Source organism: Arvicanthis niloticus, chromosome 8 (genome assembly GCF_011762505.2).
Source record: "Arvicanthis niloticus isolate mArvNil1 chromosome 8, mArvNil1.pat.X, whole genome shotgun sequence".
NCBI lineage: Eukaryota > Metazoa > Chordata > Mammalia > Rodentia > Muridae > Arvicanthis > Arvicanthis niloticus.
The window spans coordinates 43,595,303-43,619,786 of NC_047665.1; the positions used below are offsets into that span (position 1 = coordinate 43,595,303).

At 38.8% G+C, this 24,484-nt stretch overlaps 1 protein-coding gene across 2 annotated transcripts in view; it reads left to right on the plus strand.

Annotated features, from left to right (window-relative positions):
• Rala (RAS like proto-oncogene A) overlaps nt 1–24,484 on the plus strand; it is a 59,737-nt gene that overhangs the window by 16,261 nt on the left and 18,992 nt on the right. For both annotated transcript variants that reach the window (XM_034510691.1, XM_034510692.2), the window contains one exon: nt 22,373–22,522. In XM_034510691.1, coding sequence (XP_034366582.1) covers nt 22,409–22,522 — 114 coding nt within the window. In that variant the 5' untranslated portion in view covers nt 22,373–22,408. The remainder of the gene's footprint in view (nt 1–22,372; nt 22,523–24,484) is intronic.

Sequence of the window (24,484 nt, forward strand, 5' to 3'; positions counted from 1 at the left end):
CAATGGTGATACCATCCACTGAAACTCAGAATCTAGGAGAGAGAATGGGTTGTTTTAGTCCATTCAAGCATATGACTGTCTCACAGTAGAAGTTGGAATCAGATAGGTTCTGTCACCTCAAGTATTTAACTGTTAATATTGAATTTTGATGCAAAATACATAATTACTTGTACAGTCTTATGAGTCTTGTTTACATCTGTCTGGTTCTTGCTTTACAAACGTTTTGATGAGTACTGTAAAGTATTAGAAGACAGTGGGCATGCTTCCTCAGATTTTAGTGCCATTTCCTTTACAAATAAGCAGGGGTATCAGTATGGATTGAGAACTCTTTTCTGTTGATGAGACAATTTCTTCTAGGAGGAAACTTATATTGCCTCTGCCCTTATGAGTCTTGCCCTGTGAATATTCTTTGTAATGACTCAAGGTGTCTGTGGCCATTCCAATTTATTATTTCCTAGAAGAAAAACTTGCATTCGTGTAATTTGAGAATATTTCTAGTTACACATTTTAATTCCAACTTAGACATTTCTTAGCTGTGTGATCTTGGGCATGTTTGCAATGGATTGCATGTTTATGTATCCCTAATATTCATATTTTGATCTCCTAACTTTTAAGAGATAGGTTTAGAAAGTGTAGCTTTGGGAAGGTGTTAGGTCATGAAGGTAGAACCCTCAAGAATGGGATTTGTATGGCCTCAGAGAAATCCTTCATCCTTATTTGATGTGAAAGTATGTTGAGTGTAGAACTGTCTGTAAACCAGACTCCAACTATTCTGGCACCCTGATCTTGCCTTTCAAAGTCTTAATAATTAAGAGAAATAAGTGCTTGTTGTTTATAAGCTATTCTGTATGATGTTTTGTTCTAGCATTCTAAATGACTTTGGGGTCCTGTTTATGTGGCTTATTACAAAAATAAATAAATAAAAGACCAAAACTCCTCCTTTCTTACCTGTGTTATAAGTGAAAACTGAAGGGTAAGTTTTTGGGTTTCTTTTGGGTTTTTTGTTGGTGTTTTGGTTTTTGGGGTTGTTTTTTTTTTAAGATTTATTTATTTTCATGTATGTGAGTACACTGTTGCTGTCTTCAGACACACCAGAAGAGGGCATCAGATCCCCATTACAGATGGTTGTGAGCTACCATGTGGTTGCTGGGAATTGAACTCAGGACCTGCGGAAGAGCAGTCAGTACTCTTAACTGCTGAGCCATCTCTCCAGCCCCGAGGAGTAAGTTTTTAAACCCTTAAATAGGCTTTGTTTTGTCATCTTACCTGCTGGTGTGATACTTAAGTATATCAGGACGTTTTCCCAGGAAGTCAGACTTAAACTTTCCTATGAGTATATCTTTACCAGTGCTATCTCTAAAGTCACAGCTAGGAGAGTGAGATGGGTTAGAGGGTTAGAGGCACTTGCCACACAAGCCTCACTGCCCAAGTTTGATTCCTGGGATGCATGTAAAAGGAGGAGAGAACCAATTTCACACAGTGTCTTCTGACCTTTACATGCACAAACACACTTCTACTGTATAATTTCTTTAATTTATATATAATTTATGTATAATTTTTAAAATTTAGTTATATTCAAATTTTAGAGTTTTGTTGATTTTAAAGGTTCAAGGGCTTTATGTTCAATATTTTCATCATATAGACCTGAAAAACATGGCTTATAAAGATTTAAGAGTAGCATTAAACCAATTTTTAGAGGGTCAGCAGCAGAACCCTAGGCCCATTGCTCCATATTCTAGCCTTTTTTCTGGTTTAGTGTAAAATACTGGAAAACTAAAAATGAATATAAATATATATATACTATATATGATATATATATATAGTGACAATGGCCATCTATTTTAGGAAACACACATACATTGCCTTTTTTCACACTTCATTCACTCAAGAAACATGAAATGACTACCATAGGTCAGAAATTATACAAGGTGATAGAGCTGTGACAGTAAACAAACTGAGGAGAATCCGTGCACACATGATGGATATTATGTTCTACAAAATGGCATCTTAAAGGATAAGAATGAGCCACATTTTATCTTCTTCCATGTGTGGGATAACAAAAGCATATGCAATAGCTAGAGACCACTATGGGCTTTATTCTGATGGCATGGAGTCTTGGAGTAGATACAGGTTGAGAGATTTGTCAGCTGCTAAAATCTGAAATGTGATAGTGAATCCAAGGGTTTAGCCTGATCAACTTGATGTGTGGGGCTGCCTTTAACTGATAAAGGGAAAGTGAAGAGAGCTTGTTGTGTTAGATTAATTAAGAGTTCAGTTTTAGTAGCTTGGAATGGAGAGTTATGTTAAAGGTTATTAGACGGCTGTGTCAGGTATTGCGTTGGAAAAATGAATGTGAATCTGACATTAGGGAAGAAATGAATCTGAAGTATAAATGAGCTTTCTTATGTATGTCGATATTGAGCCCAGTAGTTTGAATGTTTGTCATCTCCAAAGTCCACAAGGCAAAGTGGTACCAAGTGGAGCTTTGGCTATGAGGAGATTAGGCTATGAGGATCGAACCCAGAACATATGGGATATTTATAAAAGGACTAGAGGAAACTGCACTTCCACTGAATGAGGACAGGTTTGTCATCTTGCAGGTACCATCTTAAAGCAAAGAACAGGCTTCTCTAAGCAACAAGCCTGTGGCATCTTGATGTTAGGCTTACAGCCTCAAATATACAAAAAGTAAATTCCTTTCCATTATAACTCCCCAATCTTAGATGTTTTGTTGTTATACAAATAGTACAAAAATGAGTAAGGTCCTTCTCAGCTAAATACAGATTTTAAAAAAAAAGGTTCAACCAAACCCAACATTTACAGTGAGGTAAGAAAGTAAAAAAGATAAATAGAAACCTGTGGGGGAAACAACAGGTTATAATTCTCTGGAAATCAAATTGTGTGTGTGTGTGTGTGTGTTTTAATGTTTATGAGAGGCTGGCAAGATGGTTTGGTGTCTAAAAGAACTTGCTGCTCTTCCAGAGAACCAGAGTAAAATTATAGCAGCCATGCTAAAGAGCTCACAACTACCTCTAACTCCAGTTCCTGGGAATCAAACACCCTCCTATGGCCTCCACAAGCACCCACACACACACACACACACACACACACACACACACACACACACACACACACGGCTTACATACACACACACACGGATACACATGAATAAAAATAAATACTTTTTTTCAAGAAAGTTGTTTATGAAAAGGAATGACTGTTTCAGTCAACTGTACCAGGTAAACAATCATGAAGATTGAAAATTGACCATTAGTGTTAGCAGGGTAGAGATCATAGATGCCCTTAAGAAGAGCCAGTAAGAACAGACTTGGGAGACAATGAGAGGAATACATTAATGGTTATAAAAACGGAAGTGCAGCTGAACAGTTTCTGTTCTTTAAGGTGAAGTGAGGGAGCTAGACAGTGGTGGACCAAGCCTTCAATTTCAGCACTAGGGAGGCAGAGGCAGATCTGAATTCAAGGCCAGTGTTATCTACAGAGTGAGTTCCAAGATGTCCAGGGCTACACAGAGAAACCCTGTCTCAAAACACACACACAAAAGTAAGATGAAGGGATGGATCTATCTCAGAGGAACAAATTGATGAATGGCAAGAAGACAGTTTTGTGGGGTGATGTCTAATTAGCTGCAGTGAATGGGATCTGCTGTATAAGGGGAAGCATTAGAATTACCAAGATCATTTATAAAGGGGGCAAAGAGCCAAATCCACCCCACTGCCAGATTTTAGAATAAAAGTTTTATTGGAATACAGCCATACTTTTCCACTTAGGTATTGTCAGTCCCAGTGGCAGAGTTGAGTAGATGCTACAAAGCTTTAAGTATTTGCTAGAAAGCTTACTGACACTAGATTTATAGTAGTTGAAGAAACATTGACATACTGGTAGGCAATCAAGCAGAAGCCAAATAAGGGAACTGAATTTTTTCAGGAATGTATTCAAGTATTTGTTTTGTTTTGGTCAAAACATTAGAAATCAGAACCTTGAATTTAGAGCAAACTGGCTTGCAGCCTAGACACTATTCCCAAGGTGGGTTCCTGAAAAGTCTCTGTTAGCTTTCCATCTTCGTGTCAAAATACTGAAAAAAAATCAAATCGATATAAAAGAAAAAAAATTGTTTCCAGGCCCTTATGAGGCCGAGCAGCATGACATGGAATACATAGCAGAGTAGAGGCACTAGACGCCTGGGGACAAGCAAAGGAAGGGGAACTAGACCTTGTCTCAAGTTTCTATCACCACCTCTCAATAGTCTGTTTACCTATGACTCCATGGTGGATAATGTATCAATGAGACTGGAGCTCCAGTCCAATTACCTCCCAGAGGCTTCACCTCTGACTCCGTAGCTTTAGAGGTCAAGCCTTCAGAACATGAGGTTTAAAGCACATTTTAATCTAAATCATAACAGCCTCCAAAATTGTAAGCTAGCTGTATGGTCATGTCTTGCTGTATTATAAACCACCTAACCTTTGTTGCTTGGAACAGTGTACATTTATTTCTCTCACCCCTTCTGTGAATCAGGAGTCAAAAACCTGCTTAGCTATATGGTTCTAACTCAGTATCCCATCAGGCAGCAATCAACTGAGACTTGGCTGGGCCTAGAGATTCTGTTTCTAGTTTATATTGCTCTTCACAGGAGACTGCAGCTCTCCATAAAACTACTCATAACACGGTTTCTCCTAAATAAAACAGAACAGAAACCTTTGTCCTTTATGATATGCCTTCCTCTCAAGTGTATTGGTCAGGCATATCAGCCTTGGTACAGCATTGGTTGGGAGCCTTCTTAGGGGTTGTTGCCCACACTGGCCTGCTTGAATGCTAGTTAAATTCTTCAAGTTGTCTCCTCTCAGCATTGCCTTTCGACCAGTGTTTCTGTACTTGCCTGGAGTAGTTATTTGTGATAGTTTGGTTACATTACAGTCATAAACACTTGTACATTTTTTAATTTTGACCAATTTTTTTCCTTTTTCTTTTCCCCCTGATTTTATGAATACAATTCATGGTTAAAAAAAACAAAAAACAAAAACAAACAAACAAAAAAACTGGTATCCAGATAACCAAAATGTCCTGAAAATTAAACATTTCGAATATATGACTAACTATCAAGTTATTACTGAAATTTTATTTTGCTGGTATTTTTGTTTGTATTTATATGTTAAAAATAAAGTTCCTACATAAATGCCTTTGCAAACTTCTGTATTAGTTACTTTTCTGTTGCTGTAACAAACACTGTGACCAAGAAGGCAACTTATAATAGAAAGTCTACCAAGTCTACCCTTCCTATAAACAGTCTACCAACTTGGGACCAAGCATTCAATCATATGAGCCTGTGAGCAACATTCTCATTCAAACCACATTCCATTCCCTGGCCCCCGTGGCTTCTGACCATATTATAATGCAAAATGCATTCAGTCCTACTTCAAAAGTCCAAAGCCTCTTCTGAGGCTCAAGGCAATTTTTTTTGCCCTTTTCTCTTTTTTTTTAATTTATTTTTTTTTATTTACATTTCAGATGCCATCCCCTTTCCCCATTTCCCCTCCCTAGAAAACCCCTATCCCATACCCCCTTCTCCTTTTTGCTTTTATACAACTTTTTAAATGTCAACCAAAGGCTTTATAAGTTTGGTCATGCTCAATATCAATCAGAAGTGTAACCTAATACCCAATCTAGATATATCAACTATCTTTGACTGGCGGGGACATGTGAATATCCGCCTCCATGTCTGGCCCCCCTCTCTCTTTCTTTCTCATCACCTAGCTCCTCCTCTCCTTCTCTTCCTCCTCTCCTTACTCCTCTCTGTACTCCTCCCACCTTAGCTCCTCCTACATATCACCCTTCCCATTAAAAATAAAACTTTTCTCTCAAAATACAGTTAGAGCATAACTATACTAATTTATGTCAGTAAGGTGCAAGGTAGACCTAATACCCAGTCCATCATTTTGTTGACTAACCAGACAGAACCTCTGTCATCTCTCCTAAATAAAAGACTTAGTTCTGAGCCTGGCTTTTTTTTTTTTTTTTTTTTTTTTTTTTTTTTTTTTTTTTTTTTTGCTTTAGAATGAATGTCAGCTGAAAACCATCCTCTCAAATGTTTTCTCTCAAAGTAAATAGCAAGGATTGGCTTTGAGACTATAAGTTTTCAACCCCATCAGAAATCCAGAATGACTGAGTTAACTGAAATTATGGGAAGCACAAAGCATAGCTTCTAAAACATAGCCAATTTGTAGAGACCGCTGGACACCTGGACAGTCCCTATACTACAGAATGTTGGAGCATCCAATCTTCAGCCTTCTGGCCCAGGATCATCTGACAGACTTAGTAATGCAGAATTATTAAGGGCTGATTACTCTGTTTTGGCAGATATAATCAGTCGACTATTCTGCAAGTGTGTCCTTTTCTGGACAGTATTTTGTCTGTAGATGGAAAGAGACAATTCTTGCCTAGTGGCTGACTCACCACAATTGGAATAACTCCAAAGATGCTCAATTTCTTCTTGGAATCTAAGACAGGAAGCTGTCAGGAGCAAACAGGTCTCTAATCAAAATGAACATTAATACAGAAATGTTTGTAACGTCAATTCTGTAGATTTCTGATGTTTTGAAAACCAACTATCCATGTAAGGCTATCTGGACTGTTTTCTGTTAACTCCTCTCAGCTATTTCTAAAGAAAATATAGAAAACTCCCTAACAATAAACTCAAAGCCATGAATTTGCTATAGGCCCTTAACTCACAATCTAACCATCTCAAATAAGTTAAAAATGTTAAAGGACTGGGTCTAAGCCTTGTATTCCTAAATGTGTTATACAGGCTCAATGCCTATGATAGTAACAATATTCATCTCACTTTTATATTTATAAGAAGCTCATACCAATGAAAACCTTACATTTGAAATCAAAGTAAATTTTGTACCATTTAAGAAATTATAACTTCATCTTAATAACAATTATACATATTTCTACCAGTAAGTTATGGCTATGCAATAAATCCTAGCTAATCCTCCCTGTTCCACCAAAACCACTACTTTTCCCTAGAAAGACAGCCCAATATTAACCACCTCAGTCCCCAAGCCCAGGGAATAGGGGCGTTGACTCTTCATTAATTTCTTCAATCTGATTATGGGTGTTGAGATATTAGAAGAGGGGTTGGGGAAGAATAAATTGATAACCCTCTGTGTCTTCACTGCATCTGGCTGGAATTCCAGGACATCAGAGGTTCGAGCAGGTGTGCTCAGCTTGCCTGATGAGAAGATACACCAAGGCTATGTATTCTGCAATATACAATTCTCAAAACAAATTTTAGTATCAAGATAATTGTTTGTTTGAATTCTGGAATCTAGTCTTCTGGCTGCCTGCCTCTATCATGTCTAATCCATATAATTCTGGGTGTTTCTATGAAGGTGTGCTCCCACCATCCTCCCATTTTCGTCTCCCTGTTCTCAAATTCCTCAACACTAGGGAATCCAATCATTCAGGCACCAAGGCCCTCCACTTCCACTGATGCCTAACCCTTTAGCCCCCTCCAATTACTATGAGGGTGTGCTCCCACCATCCTCTCACTCCCGCCTCCCTGCTCTTGAAACTCCCTAACACTTGGGGATCCACACTTTCAGGCACCAAGGCCCTCTACTTCCACTGATACCTAACCCCTTACCCCATCTTTCCTCCTCCAATTACTATGAGGGTGTGCTCCCACCATCCTCTTATTCCCACCTCCCTGCTCTTGAAATTCCCCAACACTAGGGAATCCAAACTTTAAGGTACCAAGGCTGTCCACTTCCACTGATCCCTGGCAAGGCCACCCTCAACTACCTATACAGGTGGAGCCATGAGTCCCTCCTTTTGTGTTCTCGGGCTGGAGATTTTAGAATGGCTACTCCAGCTTGTTTCTTAGGACCATTTGCTTGAAAAATTGTTTTCCAGCCTTTTACTCTAAGGTAGAGTCTGTCTTTGTACTGAGGTGGGTTTCCTGTATGCAGTAAAATGCTGGGTCCCGTTTATGTATCCAGTCCATTAGCCTATGTCTTTTAATTTGGGAATTGAGTCCATTGATGTTAAGAGATATCAAGGAACAGTGATTGTTGTCTCCTGTCATTTTTGTTATTAGAGGTGAAGTTATCTTTGTGTGGCTATCTTATTTTGGATTTGTTGGAAGAGGGTTACTTTCTTGCTCTTTCTAGAGTATAATTTCCCTCTTTGTATTGGAGCTTTCCCGCTATTATCCTCTGTAATGCTGGGTTTGTGAAAAGATACTGTGTAAATTTGGTTTTGTTGTAGAATATCTTGATTTCTCCATCTATGGTAATTGAGAGTTTTGCTGGGTATAGTAGCCTGGGCTGGCATTTGTGTTTTCTTAGGGTCTGTATGACATCTGTCCAGAATCTTCTAGCTTTTATAGTATCTGGTGAGAAGTCTGGTGTAATTCTGATAGGTCTGCCTTTATATGTTACTTGGCCTTTCTCCCTTACTGCATTTAATATTCTTTCTTTGTTTTGTGCACTTGGTGTTTTGATTATTATGTGATGAGAGGTATTTCTTTTCTGGTCTAGTCTATTTGGAGTTCTATAGGCTTCTTGTATGTTAATGGGCATTTCATTCTTTAGATTAGGGAAGTTTTCTTCTATAATTTTGTTGAAGATATTTATTGGCCCTTTAAGTTGGGAATCTTCCCTCTCTTCTATACCTATTATCCTTAGGTTTGTTCCTCTCATTGTGTTCTGGATTTCCTGGATGTTTTGTGTTAAGAACGTTTTGCATTTTGCATTAACTTTCTCTTAAAATTATGTTTTGTATTTCCTCTTGCTCTTTTTTGTTATAGACCTGCTTAAGAGTAATGACCAATGACCATGTGACAGCATTAGGTTGTCTTGAAATCTCCTCTGCCAAAGAAATTAGTCCATTACTTTTCAATTTAGCCTCAGGCAGATTCCTAAGATAGGGACAGAAGGCATATCAGATAGTTGTCAGACTACACAAACATGATTTCTAGTTCAGTTAATATTATTCCCCTCTGAAACCTAAGCTGAACCTCTACAGTCCATTTCGCTCTTGGCACTACTGTCTTCCAGGCTTCTACTCTGATGGCCCATTAAGCTCTGTTTATAGCATTTAACCACTTTTCTAGTCCAAAGTCTCATAGTCTTAGCCTATGTCGAGGGAAAGCACATGGCCAAGTCTGTCACAGCAATACCTGCTTCCTGGCACCAATTTCTGTTTTATTTTCTATTGCTGTTACAAAACACCATAATGAAGACAACTTAGAAGAGAAAGCATATCTAATGGCTTAGAATTTCAGAGGGTGAGAGTCCATGATGACTGAGCAAAAGCATGTTGGCAGCGACATCTGGATCTGCTAGCAGTAGGCAGAGAGGGTGCTTTGGGAATGTCGAGAGTCTTGAAATTTCAAAGCCTGACCCCAGGGTCACAAGTTTATCAAGGCCACACCTAATCCTTTCCTAAACAGTCCACCAAATGGGGACCAAGTATTCAAACTGGAGCTTGTGAGGGCCTTTCAGACCATTTTAAACTTCTAAGTTTCCTTAAACTTCTAAGTTTCCAATTACCCATATAAGGAAAAAGGCTTTGTAGAAATTGAATTAATGATTGCCATATCAGAAAATAGAATTCCATTGTAGTCAGGCCTTCTATACAATTCTGTAAAATTGATATGCTTGTATTAATTCATTAATATAATTGCATGAAAATTGGATTAATTTAGGAGGATTATCTCTAACATTTCTGACTTACCGGGAGGGGCATTTTGGGGAACAGCCTTAGGAAAGCTAACACAGATAGCATCCATGCTGTGTGTCCTTCATACACAGGAACAGCCTAGGAGCAGTTTGACTCCTGGGCCTTCATTTGCTGGTTCTACCTCTTCGGCCTAGTCCTCCAGTTAGGGTTTGTTGGGGGCCAAAGTGGGGAATTGGAAAAATGGCATTGTAACTTCACCCAGAACCTTACACACATGCTAGGCAATCTGCGCTATATCCCGGACTCTTAGTGAAGAATTCTAAGTGGGTTCCTGTTCCTCCTGGGATACAACTCAGTTTTATTACTATTAATAAACTATACTTCAAGGTAGTTTCCTAGAGTTGTTTCCTGTCCAAATGCATGTGTGTGTGTACAGTTTCCTTTACACAAAGTAAAGTGTACTAGATGAACTAAAACAAACAGCTCTGCACCAGGAAATCCTGATACCATGATCAGAAGCACTGTAGAAATCCGCTCTAGAATGCTGGGAAACCACTGAAGAGTTACCACCTGGAAAGCAGGCAGGAGGGGGGGAAGCTGTGCAAATCAACTCTGTTTAAATAGCCTTCCCTGCCACTGTGGGCACATTCACTTTACCCAAGTGGAAAAAAGGACACATCTCATCTCACTCAACATCCACCTGTCCTTTTGCAAATGCTAGGGTTACAGGCTTGCTACAGTGATAGCCCTGCCTGACTTTTATATGGTTCATGGGAATTCAAACTCAGGTCCCCAGGCTTAAACAGCAAACATTTACTCACTGAGCCACCTCTACAGCACCCCAAATATTTTATTGTATTTCAGTAAACCTGTACAAGTAAACTTCTATAGTATGCAGAGAGTCACAGTAGGCAGGTCAAGTTCTGATAATCAAGGCTTTCTTTTCCCATCTAGACATAATATTTGGAAAATATTGTATTGTAAATTAGAGTATTCCAAGTCATGGCAGTCCTAACAGAGCTTATTTTTGATATCAGTATTCGGCTGTCTACAAATCCATTTTTGATAGTTGACCCAAATGTCCCCAAATTGTCCCCAAATATTTCATTAGCAGAAATTGCATAATCATCAGGGTTAACATACAACGTTTAAAAGATGGGGAATGAAAAAGAAAAGAGTAGTGAAAGGTGGTACTAAGGAATTATTATCTTAGCCTGTGGTCAAGATTCCCTTTTTTACAAGGTAGCTTTACCTTTCGTTACAATGCAGGCATAATTCATCCAAGGAGTTCTGTGGTCCCTTCATATTATTAGTCTGTAGACTTTTTTGAGGGTCAAAGTCAAACCCTTATTCTCCTGTCTTTTACTTATTTAGCCCCATACTTCATTATAGTTGTGTCCTGTTGACTGAAATGTAACTAGCAAGCCAAAATTCAGCATTGCTTGATCTTTCTTACTTCTGAATATTCCTTCGGTTTATGAGAGTAACAGCTATACTTAGGCTTATGAATTTATTATACTTGAATTAAACAAACCCAGGCTTCATTTGTTCTTGCATATAGTTTCTTGGGTTGAACTCTTGTAAAATAACATGGAAAGAGCTTTAATCTTTTATTATCTTCTTTTCAAGCCCGTAGAGTCAAGCCTGACTCACGTGGGGTTAGTTATGAGGCAGGCACTGATTCATGATCAGGAGAACTAGGAAAGAGAAAGGTGTTGTAGGAGCTGCTGCTGATTCCCTGGGGACGGAATGCAGCTGTTAAAGTGCCTACTGAAGCCAGCCTTCGTCTCCTTAAAGCTCCCACCACTGCCAAGGTGTGTTCTAAATCCCTGCTCAGTCAGAAACTGTTAAGCCACATTCTGGCCAGTCCTGCTTCAAATTAAACTAGGTCTTATAATGTAGTAAGCCAGTTATGTCAGCCTGCCTTGACTCCTAGGTTAGTTTTGAGTTTAATTCTACCACAGTAGTTCTCAATCAGATATTTACGTTATGATTCATAACAGTAAGGAAATTACAGTTATGAAGAAGCAGCAAAGTAATCGTATGGTTGGGGGTCAGTACAACGTGAGGAAAGTTGAGAACCACTGCTCTACCACAGCTCCCTGGGACCTCTTGCAAGGGACCTCAGTCTTCTGGTGTCTGTTTCCTCATATGAAAACTGAAGGGTTTGACTTCTATTCTGCTACCTTCTGTGATTCTTCAGGGTTACTGTATGTATTTTTTAATTCTTCTAGGTAAAACATAAAGCAGCTTATTAAAATCACATTACTTTGAGAAAGAGTCTTTCAGTGAGTGAACCTGAAAGTTAGACTAGTTCTAACTTTACATACTATATGAAATAAAGTCACATAGACCCAAAAAGGCAGTGGTCATGTGTCTTCCTTACTTGAGGACAGGAATTTTATCTAATACCCTTTTCTTTTTGTCCTGTGTTGACTATATGACTTCTTTCATTTGGTCTGTTGGTGATTTGTTTTTTTCCTTTCTGTTTTGCAGACAGGGTTTCTCTGTGTAGCTCTGGCTGTCCTGAACTCACTCTGTAGACCAGGCTGGCCTCAGACTCACAGAGATGTACGCCTGCCTCTGCCTCCCCAGTGCTGGGATGAAAGATGTGTACCACCACTGCCCAGCTATGATTTTTTTTAAATAGCATGATTTTAGATTTTTTTCTGTGTATGAGTGTTTTGCCTTCATACATGTAAGTGCCTTGTGTACATATGTGCTTGGTACCCCTGAGAAGACATAAGAAGGCATTAGCTTTCCTGGAACTGGACTTAGGGATGGCTGTAACCTGCCATGTGGGTGCTGCAGATAGAACCTGGGTCCTCTGCAAGAACAACTGCTCTCAACTTCTGAGCCATTTCTCCAGCCCTTCCCTCTTATGTTTAAAATCATGAAAATGTGTTGAGAGATGAAAGAGAGCACAGGTTGCAGGAGGGCATGTGTGTGCCTCAGGTGATCAGCACCAATGCTAGGACTAGCAGAAAAGCTCTTAGAAATGAGCCTGTGGTAACTTCTTAGATACAGTGTGCATCTTACAGTGCTACCTGACTGGATGAACAGAAGTGGTATGTGTAGCAAGCAGAATTTAAAGTTCGCTATTTTATGTCCCCTCCCTGACTTTCCTCCTCCCTCCCATTCCTCCTCATTGCTCCTTAAAAAGAATTGACTGTTGAACCACAGGTCCTCAGAGTAGTGGTTCAGCAGGTGACACAAAGAGATTGTAGCTGGAGAGTCGATCTTCAGTTTTAAAGTCTTGGTTTCTAAAAATTATTTTGGGGAAGTAATTTTGAATGCACTGTCTAATCAGTATGTCCTTAAGACAGTACCTGACTTTCACAGTAAATGCATATTGGGGTGGGTTTTAGTTATTGGAAAAAGTATGGCCATATGAAGTCTTAACTCAAAAAACAAAACAAAACAAAACAAAAAAAAAACCAACGAAGCCACTATATAAAGTGAACACTAACTCTCCCTTGAAAAGTAGACTCTCAATGTTTGTAAACCAGAAGCCATACTTAGATGCTTATTTTAAAATGTTTCATGTGTAGCTAAGCATGACTTTGGACTGCAAAGTGAGAATCCCCCCCCCCGCCACCTTTATTGAAAATAGATTTTCCCCCCTCACACAATATATCCTGAATACGTCTCCTCTCTCTCTACTCCTCCTAGTTCCTCCCCACCTCTCATTCCATCCAGATCCTCTCCCTTTCTCTCTGTCATTTGAAAACAAACAGGCTTCTAAGGGTTAATAATAAAATACAACAAAATAAAATATAGCAAGATAAAGCTATCATATAGAATTTGGACAAAACAAACAGAAGGAAAAGAGCTCGAGAGAAGGCACAAGAATAGAGACCCACAAGTTCATACACAATCCCACTAAAACACTAAACAGGCAGCCATAATATATACACAGAGGACCTGGTGCAGACCTGTGCAGGCCCTGTGCTTGCTGCCTCCATCTCTGTGAGTTCATATGAGCTTGTGTTGATTTGGAGGACCTTGTTTTCTCATCCTCCATCCCCCTTGGTTCTTATATTCTTTCTGCCTCCTTCTGAGTGGTTCCCTGAGCCATAAAGGTGGGGGTGGGGACCTTGATAGAGACATCCCATTTGGGGCTGTGTGTTCCAAGAGACCTTTTCTTAGTAATAGTGGTAGCAATATTTCATTTTCTGTACTAACCAACATTTTCCCAATATTTCTTTAACGTACGGTTTGAGGGGCAAGGATCTTAGTAGGTAAAGGCACTTGCCATGCAAATCTGTTTACCTGAGCATAATCCTCTGAACCCTTGTAAAAGTTGATGGAGAAAATAGAATCCACAAAATTATCACCTGACCTCCACATAAGTGCAACAACGCACACACACACACACACACACACACACACACACGTAGACAAAAATTTAAATATATGAATATATGTTTGGTTTGATACTCTATAAATCTTGTTCAGTTGACCAATTCACTACTCTTGGGATATGGTTTGGGTGGTTGTTTGTCTATTTTGATGTTGAGGAATGTACCTAGGACCTCAAGCATCCTACTAATTTTTTTTAAGCTGGATCATTGAAACATGGTTAAATTGATTATTAAGTTTTTAATTTTGATAATAACAGTAAAAAAAAGAGCCTAGACTAACACTATGCATACTTACTGCTCATAACGAAAGCCAACTGTTTTCCATCTTCTAGTGTCTTTATACATGCAGACAATACAGGTTATTTTTAAGAAATTTTTACATATATATGTATGTATGTATGTATGTATGTATGTATTTTGCCCATCCGTGTGCCTGGTGCCCCCAGAGGGCATCAGATTTCCTAAAAATGGAGTATCAGATGGCTGTGAGCCACTACATTGGTACAGGTAGCTGAACCCAGGTCTCTGAAAGCAGCAAGTGCTTTTAACTGCTAAGCTTTCTCATCAAGCCCACCTCCCACTTCCCTGTTCTGATCCCCCACACACTTCCTGCCCATGTGTTCCTTCCCAACTTCACATGTTCTTTAAACAACAAACTCTGAGTTCACTCAGCTCTGCCAGGATTTTTATGGGTATGAGGTCATCTCCTAGAATATGGGTAGCCTCTCCTGGGCCACAACCCTGAGGAAAAACTGATTCTTTGTCTATCAGCAGCTTCTCAACTGGGGTGGGCTGGGACTTCATGATCTCGTCTCCCCTCTATGCTGAGGTTTTGTCTGTCTTGATCTGAGCACTGCACACTCTTGTTCTCTCTGTGTTGACCACTTGTGGGTCTTTGTGTTTATCTCTGCTAAAAGAAGATTCTCTACTGAAATAGAGAGACTGATTTATGTGTATAACAATAACTCATAAGAAGTAAGTTTAATAGTATATCCATTTAGCAAAGTAATAGTAATAGGGTCTCTCTTAGGGCCTAATCTATGTAACCACAGGTTCTTGCCCCAGTACTGGTGCCAGGCATGAGTTCCATGTTGTGGAGCTTGCTCTAAGTCTAATCAGAAAGCAGTTGGTCACTTCCATAATATGCATATGTTCTACCACTTTGGTGAAAGTGTATACTAACATTTCAGAGTTGCTCAGTGGAGTCTCTGGGTATCTTTTCTATATAGAATCATAGAATCTACAATTAGGGATACTCTGAATTCTTCATTTCCAATTTTTATCTCTTTTATTATTTCTTCTAACTTACTACCCTAGCTACAGAAACTGTATTGAATATGAAACCCTTTTCTTATTCAGGGTCTGAGAGCAAAAGTGCCTCTCCATTTAGTATGGTGTTGGCTATAGGCTTGTCATGCTTTATCATACTGAGGGATGCTCCCTCCATCCTTAGGCTCTCCGAGACTTTGATCATGAAGAGATGGTTGGATTTTTATTGAGGACTTTTTCTGTATATATTGAGGTAATGTGATGTCTGTTTGAGTACCTTTAAGTGATATGTCACATTTATGAATTGACATGCATGCATCTCTGAAATGAAGGCAAATAGATCATGATGGATTATCATTTGATGGGCTCTTCAATCATGTTTACCAGAATTTTATTGAAGATTTTTGCATCTGTGTTCATAAGGGAGATTGGTCTCTAATCTCATTATTTTGCTGTGGTTGTATCTTTGGTACATAGTACTGGATTTGGTATCACAGTACTGCTGGGTTCATAAAAAGAATTTTGAAGCATTCCTTCTTTTTCTGTATTGAGTAGTTTGAATGGTATTGATATTCTGTTTTGAAGGTCTCAAAATTCTGCGATAAATTCATCTGTTTCTTGGAATTGTTTTAGTTGGGAGACCTTTTATTATTTCAATATCATTGTTTCAATATCATTAGCAAATACGGATTTGCTTAAATTATTTATTCCCATTTGGTTTACGTTTGGTAGATCTAATGCATCTAGAAATTGATCCATTTTAGATTTCCATGTTAGTGGCATATAGGACTTTTAATTGCATCCTTGTAATTTTTAAAATTTCTTTGGTGTTTGTTGTAATGTCTCTCTTTTATTTCTAATTTTATTAGTTAAATTTTAGATAATTTGGATAGGGGTTTGGCAGTCTATCTTTTAAACGACCATTTCTTTATTTCATTCATTCTTTGCAATTTTTGCTTTTGTTTCTCTAATTTCTGCTCCAATTTTAATTATTTCTCCTCATATACTAGTTTGAGAGTTTCTTATTTTTCCAAGGCGTATCATTTGCTCTTAGGACTGCCTTTATTTTATCCCAGAGATTTTGGAATGTTATGCTTTCATTTTCATTCAGTTCTAGAAAATTTTTTAGTTTCTGCATGACCCATTTTTTATCCAATAGTGTGTTGTTTAGTTTCCAAGTTTGTGTACATTCTGTGGTTTCTCTTGTCAGTGATACTCTTGTTGTGATCATGTAGAAAATAGGACGTTACTCCAGTTGTGGGGGTTGGGGAGGGGCTTGAAACTGGGTTTCTCTGTAGCTTTGGCTGTTATGGAACTCACTCTGTAGACCAACTTGGCCTTGAATTCAGAGAGATCGACCTGCCTCTGCCTCCCAAGTTCTAGGATTAAAGGCATATGCCACCACCACCACCTAGTTGTTTCAATATTTCTGTTTGTCGACACTTGCTTTATGTTCTGATAGTTTTGGAAAAGATTCTCTGAGCTTTTGCAAAGGTATGTGTATTCTTCAATGCTTAGGCAAAATGTTCTATCTACCCCCACCCTGCCTTTTCCCCCACCCCCATCCCCTTTCTCTTTTCCCTTTCCTACACCCTCCCTCCTCTCATCCAGGTGACCCATCTATTGGTGCCATTGGAGTATCCTTGTCATTCTGAACCCCTTGTATTCTGAATCCCCCCCACACACACACACACACACTCACACACTGCCACTGTTCTGGGGTTAATCTGGGGCTTTATATATGTGCACCTCTGTTTGGTGCATAGAATTGTTACTCTTTGCTTGATAAATTGTTCCCTTAATAAGTATGAAATGACCTTTATCTCTTCTAACTATTGTTAAATCCTATTTTGTCTGATAATAGAATAATTATGTCTGCATGATTCCTAGATCTATGTTCTTGAAGTATCTTCTTCTATCTTTTCACGTTGAGGTGTATTTCTGAGAGAATGCCAAAAGATGATTCTTGCTTTCTAACCCATTCTGCTAGTCTGTATTTTTTAATTAGGAAATTGAGACCATTAATATCCATAGTACTGAAACGTGTATTGATACTTTTTACTTTGTATTGTTTTCTCAGACCCTTTTTGATTACTAATTTTAGTATTATTTATTCTTTCTCTGCCATCTTAAGTATGTTTTATCTCTTTCTTCTGTCCAAAGTATTCTGTCCCAGATCCTTTGTAGAGCTAGCTGAGTGGTCATTTATTTCACAGAAGGTTTTATTTCTCCTTCAGTTTTAATTTAATTATCTTTTCAGAACTTGAAGTATATGTTTCTAAAGTTTAAAGTTTTCATCAAGTAATTAGCTGTTATTTTGATGGGTCTACATTTATATGTGACTTTGCCCTTCTCTCTTACAATTTTTCAGTACCTTACTTTAGTATTTGGGGTTTTGTTTGTTTGTTTGTTTTAACTATTATAGATGGGCGGTTTATTTTCTGCTTTATTTAGTGTTCTGTGAGCCTCTTCTGCCTCTTTCTTTAGATTTGGGATTTTTTTTTTTATGACTTTATTGAAAATGTTAACTGTACCTTTAGCCTGGAATTCATCTCCTTTTATGCCCATAATTCATAAATTTGGTTTTTATAATATCTCAAAATTTATCCATATTCTATTAGTGTTTTTTAAATTTATCAATTTCTTTGATTGAATGATTTAGTTTCTATATCTCCTCGGCCATTTACTTGTGTTCTCTTTACTGTCTTGTTTTAAGTTCAGGTATTTGTGCCTCTTTAAATGCTTTAAACTAGCTGGACATGTTTATAATTGTTCTTTTGAATTCTGTGTCTTGAATTTCATCTTTCATCTAAGGTAGGGGACATTACTTTGAAAGTGGTGATTGAAGTAGGGCGTGTTGTCTTCATTTATTGATTGTGTTTTTACAGTGGGACCTACACTTCTGGATTTGGGGTGTTGGTTGTCTTTTAATGTGAGTTTTAGCCTACCAAACTGGAATCACAGGACAAGGTGGCTTGCTGGGTGGCTTTGGGGTATCTCAAGGAAACCTAGCCAAGGCCAGAGGCCAGCCACTGGGATAGGGTCTCTTATATCTGGAGCAACTGTGGCAGACAGGTTTGGAGGTAGAGCCCACTGGGGTCTGAGGTGGGGGCAGATTTTTTTTTTTTTCTTTTTCTTTCTTTCTTTTCTTTTTCTTTCTTTTTTTTTTTTTTTTTTTTTTTTTTTCTGAATCCTGGTCTGCTCCTGAGCCTACACAAAGCCTCTGTGTCCTGTGGACTTGGGTCCAGTGTGAACCTAAGAAGACACAGGTAGCCTGGTTTCAGATAAGCAAGTATTTTCTGCAAAGTGCCAATACTATTTTAGATTTCCAGGCTACATTCTGTTGCAAATTTGTGATTTGGTTTGTTTATATCCCTTCAAAAACAACACTTTTTAACTCATTGACCATACAAAAATAGGTCAAAGGAACTAAAGTTTGTTGGACTTTGGAAAAAATGTATCTGATGAGTGAAACAATATTCTAATATAGTTTCAATTGCATTTCTCTTAAACCATTTTAGAAGCATCTCATTTTCCAGTTTCCTATGTTGATCTTACCTACAGTAACTCTTGCATGGAGAAACTATTATTATAACTATTACTGTTACTAGTATGTTAAGACAAGGTTTTCTATGTAGTCCAGGCTGGTCTTAAGGTTGCAGTCATCCAACTTTGTGTCCTAAGTGTTGGGACTGAGCACCTTCTGTCATGACCAGCCTAAAATGTATCTTTCATCTGTAAAAATGAGTTACTAGATACCTTCTACAGTTTTATATTTTTACTTTATATTTTATTATGGGCATAAAAGGAGATACTAAGATTGTGAAAGAAATCCTCTTTTTTTTTTTTTTTTTTATCAGATTCATCTCAGTCTTTGAACTGTCTCACCTTGCCAGATCTTTGTTCTCTGTTTGCCTGTTGTCTCATTGCATCTCTGACCCTTTAGAGTCAAGTTCGCTAGCCTATTGAGTTATCTCCGGGCTCGTACCTCTGTTGCTGTCTCATCTCTATTTCCATCTTGTCCCTAAGAGAGCTTGTTCAGTTTTGTGACTTTAATGGTGTCTGAAAAATGTTATTTAAATTTATTTCTCTGTTTCTACCCTCACCTTGAACTGTGGATTGACCTCCAATTCCATATTTTAAAACCTGACTTAGATGCCATGCCCAAGTAGTGCTTGAGATTTCTTTCCCAGACCTATGTATTTCTAGGCTTGCTCCATATTTGGTAATAGTATCAGTACACATTCAGATGTTTGTGGCCAAAACTTACAGGTCTGTTTTGTTTTCCTCCACCTACTCAAACCAGCATGCTGTCACTTGTTCTTGCAAATGCCCTATCCAGCAGGGCCCTTATAAAGGCCAGGCTGTCTCACTTGGAGCATGTCACCTTTGCAACTCTTGTAACTCATCTGTTACAGGAAATTAAAGTAGTGCATGCACCATAGGGTTGCCTGTAAATGAACTAGACTGAGGTACTATGTACAGTGTACTCAAAACCGTGCCTGGCGCTTAATGAGTGCTCAGGACATGCTGTCTCTGGCATACATAGTATTGATTTCAGAGAATAGTTAGGAGGGCAGAACCAGCACTGCTAGAGTGTCTGCTACTGCCTTCCGTTGTAGCCCAAGCCTCTCTTCTGTCCCCTATGTATAGAAAGCTAAGATCAATCCCTGTATTTTCAAGTCTTTTTGTTTGGGGAGGAGGGAATAGGGATGATACAGGGTCCCCTGTAGTTCAGTGTAGCCAAGCATGACCTTGAACTATCGATTTCCCAAGTACTATAATAACAGACATGTCCCACCAGGTTTTTTCCAACTATTTTCAGCTCTTAGGCTATACCATCAGTTCCCCACATACCAGTCACGGTAATCTTTTTAAAAACTCAAATGAAATTATGGCATGTTCCTGCTTAGACCATCTACAGTTTTCTTGTTGCACCTATAGTGAAATTCAAGCACTTTCCCGTGATTTTCATTGCCTCTTGTGATCCTGGCTCTGCCTACCTTTCAGTCCTATGTCATGCTGCTTCCATGTTTCTTATCAAGTGTCTTGTCACAAGCCTTTTTCTAGTCCTCGGAGCATGCCAACCCCTTCATGTTTTATGTTCACCGTGCCCTGTATTTTCGATGTCTGAAGTGTTCTGCCCTTAGAACTGGCTGCAGCTTTCATGTACTTCAGTTCTCAGCTCTCAGATGTCTAGTCTTCAGAGATATCCATCTTGACTATCCGTTAAATGAATCATCCCGTTACCCCTCCAACATACACACCCTTTTTTTTCATTGTACTTAAGACTAGTGGAATTTTCTTTCTTTTAACGTATATCTAATGTTCTGGTAGGAAGTGACTTTAGATATTTACCATATAAAGCAGTATCTGGACTGGTTATTATAGATTGAATCTCAAACATTGAAAATTTGTTTGCTAACTTGGGCCATGGCAGGATGTTTAGAAGGTGTGACATAGTAGAAGGAGGTTAGGTCATTTGGGGCATGCCCTTGACAGGAATTTTGAAACCCCCATGCCTCTCCTTTCTCTTTTTTTCTTTTTTTGGTTTTTCGAGACAGGGTTTCTCTCTGTAGCCCTGGCTGTCCTGGACTGTCCTTTCTCTCTTCACTTCCTGACAACCACTAAGGTGCAAATCTTTGGTTTACTACACCTTCTTTGCTTTCTTTCCCTACTAGGCCCAAAGCAACCTCGTAACCCAGTTTTGATCCTTTACATGTCTAGTGAGGCATGTGCATCCCTACATTCTGACATTGTGTATGCACAAGCATATGTACACATAACACTCATTCTTATGTGATGATAATAATGAAGTGAAAAATTCATAACCAAATAGACATGGTGGTCCTGTAATCAAGTGACTTCTGGCATACCATATGTGGGAAAACCTATATTGAAAAACTTCACACTCAGGCAATTTTAAAACATGATGAGGGTTTTAAAAGGAAAGTATCAGCTGCTACTTGGGAACAGAGAGGAAAAAGAAAGCCCAATTTTTATCGAGTGTTTTGGATGAGATGAGGACCCCAAAACTGAGAAGAGAGAGCTGGTAAACAGGAAACCTGATGACAACTGTGGAAGTCAAAGAAGAGCATTTACAGAAGGAAACCAGTAAAGGTTTGACTGAGCTGAGCTGATTGAGACATGGCACAGGGAGGTGGGTAGACAGGGATAGGTCTGTGAACTGCTGCTAAGCGAAGCTATCACAAAATGTGGAGGGGATACTAAGGATGGAGTCGTAACCCCTTGGTTGCCTAAGCACAAAGTCCTTGCTCGAATCTCCCCATGGGCTGTGTTTGCTGTGACTTTGCAGCATGTTTTCCTCCTAAAGCCTGGCAGGCACCCTAGTCAAAGGCAACTGTGTACCCATCACCACTATAGCATCTATAAGAGTCTGGACTCCACATTGAGAATCTTAATATATTATGATAAATGAATGTTCTAAGGAAAGTGAGGGCATGCTACATTGAAGCAGTCAAGTTATATTGATTATTCTGAAAACCACAGATGTCCCCATACCATGGTTGTTGAATTAGGCACAGCTGGAATCCTATTTGTAAGTCTCTTAAGGGTTGTTGGATGAGGTTTCTTCACTTACAGCAGGTATTTCTAAGGATGACCTTAATGCAAATGGCAGTCTTTGTTTCCTACTAAAATTAGGAGGAACATTTCCTCAAGCATTGAGCACATAAATTAACATGATGGAAATAAATGATCCTTTAGCCTGTTTTCAATACTCCAATGTAACTAATCCCCCTATTAGCAGCTTGTGGTTGCCCTGGGAATTTTTACATTTGGTCAGAACTCATTATAGAATCTATTAGAAGTGAAATGCCCTTGAATCATTGGCTTGTCTCATTGCTATGGCATTCTTTGTTGAATGATTCTCCCTCTAATAGTGTGCACTCTGGTTACTGTCTACTTACACTCACTGCAGACTGAGAGCTAGTGTCTTGATCCCTAAGGACATTATTTCTTTCTTCCACCAGAATTCTAAGGAGTATACTGAGCCCTCCCTGTTTCATTTGTCTTAGATTCTTCTTAATCCTCTGAAGACTCTGGGAAACAGAATGGCTGCAAACAAGCCCAAGGGTCAGAATTCTTTGGCCTTACACAAAGTCATCATGGTGGGCAGTGGTGGTGTGGGCAAGTCTGCCCTGACTCTGCAGTTCATGTACGATGAGGTAAGTGCCCAACTCCTCTTGAATAAAGGTTGAGCTTAGACAGAGTATCCTCTACCTTAGTTTTAGTGTTATTTGGTAGGACTCTTTTACTCCTTGAAAGCTCCTGCTAATATTTTTTCCATTTTAAGTTCAGAGCCAACAACATCAGTACCTGCTTAATTTTTTTTTTCTTTTTCTTTTTTTTATTAGATATTTTATTTACACTTCAGATGCCATCCCCTTTCCCCATTCCCCCCCCGCCCCCTTAGAAAACCCCTATCCCATGCCCCCTTTTCCTTTTTGCATTTATATATTTTTTTTTAAATAATGTTAATCATAAGCGTTATAAGTTTGGAATTGTTCAATCAGAGGTGTAACCCACTGACCGACCTAGATATAACAACTATCTTTGACTGGTGGAGATACATGAATATCTGCCTCCCTGTCTCCCCCCTCTTTCTCTCTTTCATCACCTAGCTTCTCCTATCCTTCTTCTCCTCCTCTTCTTACTCCTTTTCTTCCTCTCAGTACTCCTCCTACCTTAGCTCCTCCTACACATCACCCTTCCTGTTAAAATGAAACTTTTCTCTCAAAATACAATTAGAGCATAATTATGCCAATTTGTACCAGTGAGGTACAAGATAGTCCTAATACCCAGTCCATCCTTTTGTTGACTAACCAGCACCTCTGTCATCTATCCTAACTAAAACATTTAGTTCTGAACCTGGCTTTAGGATGAATGTCAGCTGACTACCATCCACTCAAATCTTTTCTCTTACGGTAAATAGCTATAAGTTTTCAACCCCGTCAGAAATCCAGAATGACTGAGTTAACTATAATTGTGGGAAGCACAAAGCATAGCTTCTAAAACTTAGCCAATTTATAGAGATCTCTGAACACCTGAAAAGCCCCTATACTACCAAACGTTGGAGCATCAAATCTTCAGCCTTCTGGCCCAGAATCATCTGACAGACCTTGGTGATGCAGGATTATTAAGGACTGATTACTCTGTCTAGGCAGATATAATCAGTCGACTATTCTGCATGTGTGTCCTTTTCTGGACAGTAATTTGTCTGTAGATGGAGAGAGGCAACTCTTTCCTAGTGGCTGTTACCACACAACTGGAGTAACTCCAAGGATGCTCAATTTCTTCTTAGAATCCACGACAGGAAGCTGTCAGGAGCAGACAGGTCTCTAATCAATATGAACATTAATATATAAATATTTGTAGCATCAGTTCTATGGACTTCTGATGTTTTGAAAACCAACTATCCATGTAAGGTAACCTGGACTGTTTTCTGTTAACTCCTCTCAGCTATTTCTAAGTAAAATATGGAAAACACCCTAACAATAAACTCAAAAATATGAATTTGCTATAGTCCCTTAACTCATGGTTAACCGTCCCAAATCAGTTTAAAAAGTTAAAAAAGGGCTGGGTCTAGGCATTGTATTCCTAAATGTGTTATACAGGCACAATGCCCATGAGTGTATCAATATTCATCTCATTTTTATATTAATAAGAGGCTCGTACCAATGAAAACCTTAAATTTGAGATCAAAGTAAATTTTGTACCATTTAAGAATTTATAACTTCATCTTGATAATAATTATACAGATTTCTACCAATAGGTTATGGCTATGCAGTAAGTCCTAGCTAATCCCCCCTGTTCCAACAAAACCACTACTTGTCCCTAGAATGACAGACCATTATTAACCACATTAGTCCCCAAGCTCAGGGAATAGGGGCGCTGACTATTCTTTAACTTCTTCAAGCTGATTAAGGGCGTTGAGATTTTAGAAGAGGGGTTGGGGGGGGGGGAGTAAGTTGATAAGCCTCTGATGCTGTGTCTTCACTGAATCCAGATGGAATTCCAGGACATCAGAGGTTTGGGCAGGTCTGCTCAGTATGCTTGATGAGTAGATACACCAAGGCTGTGTATTCTGCAATATACAATTCTCAGAACAAGTTTTAGTATCAAGAAAA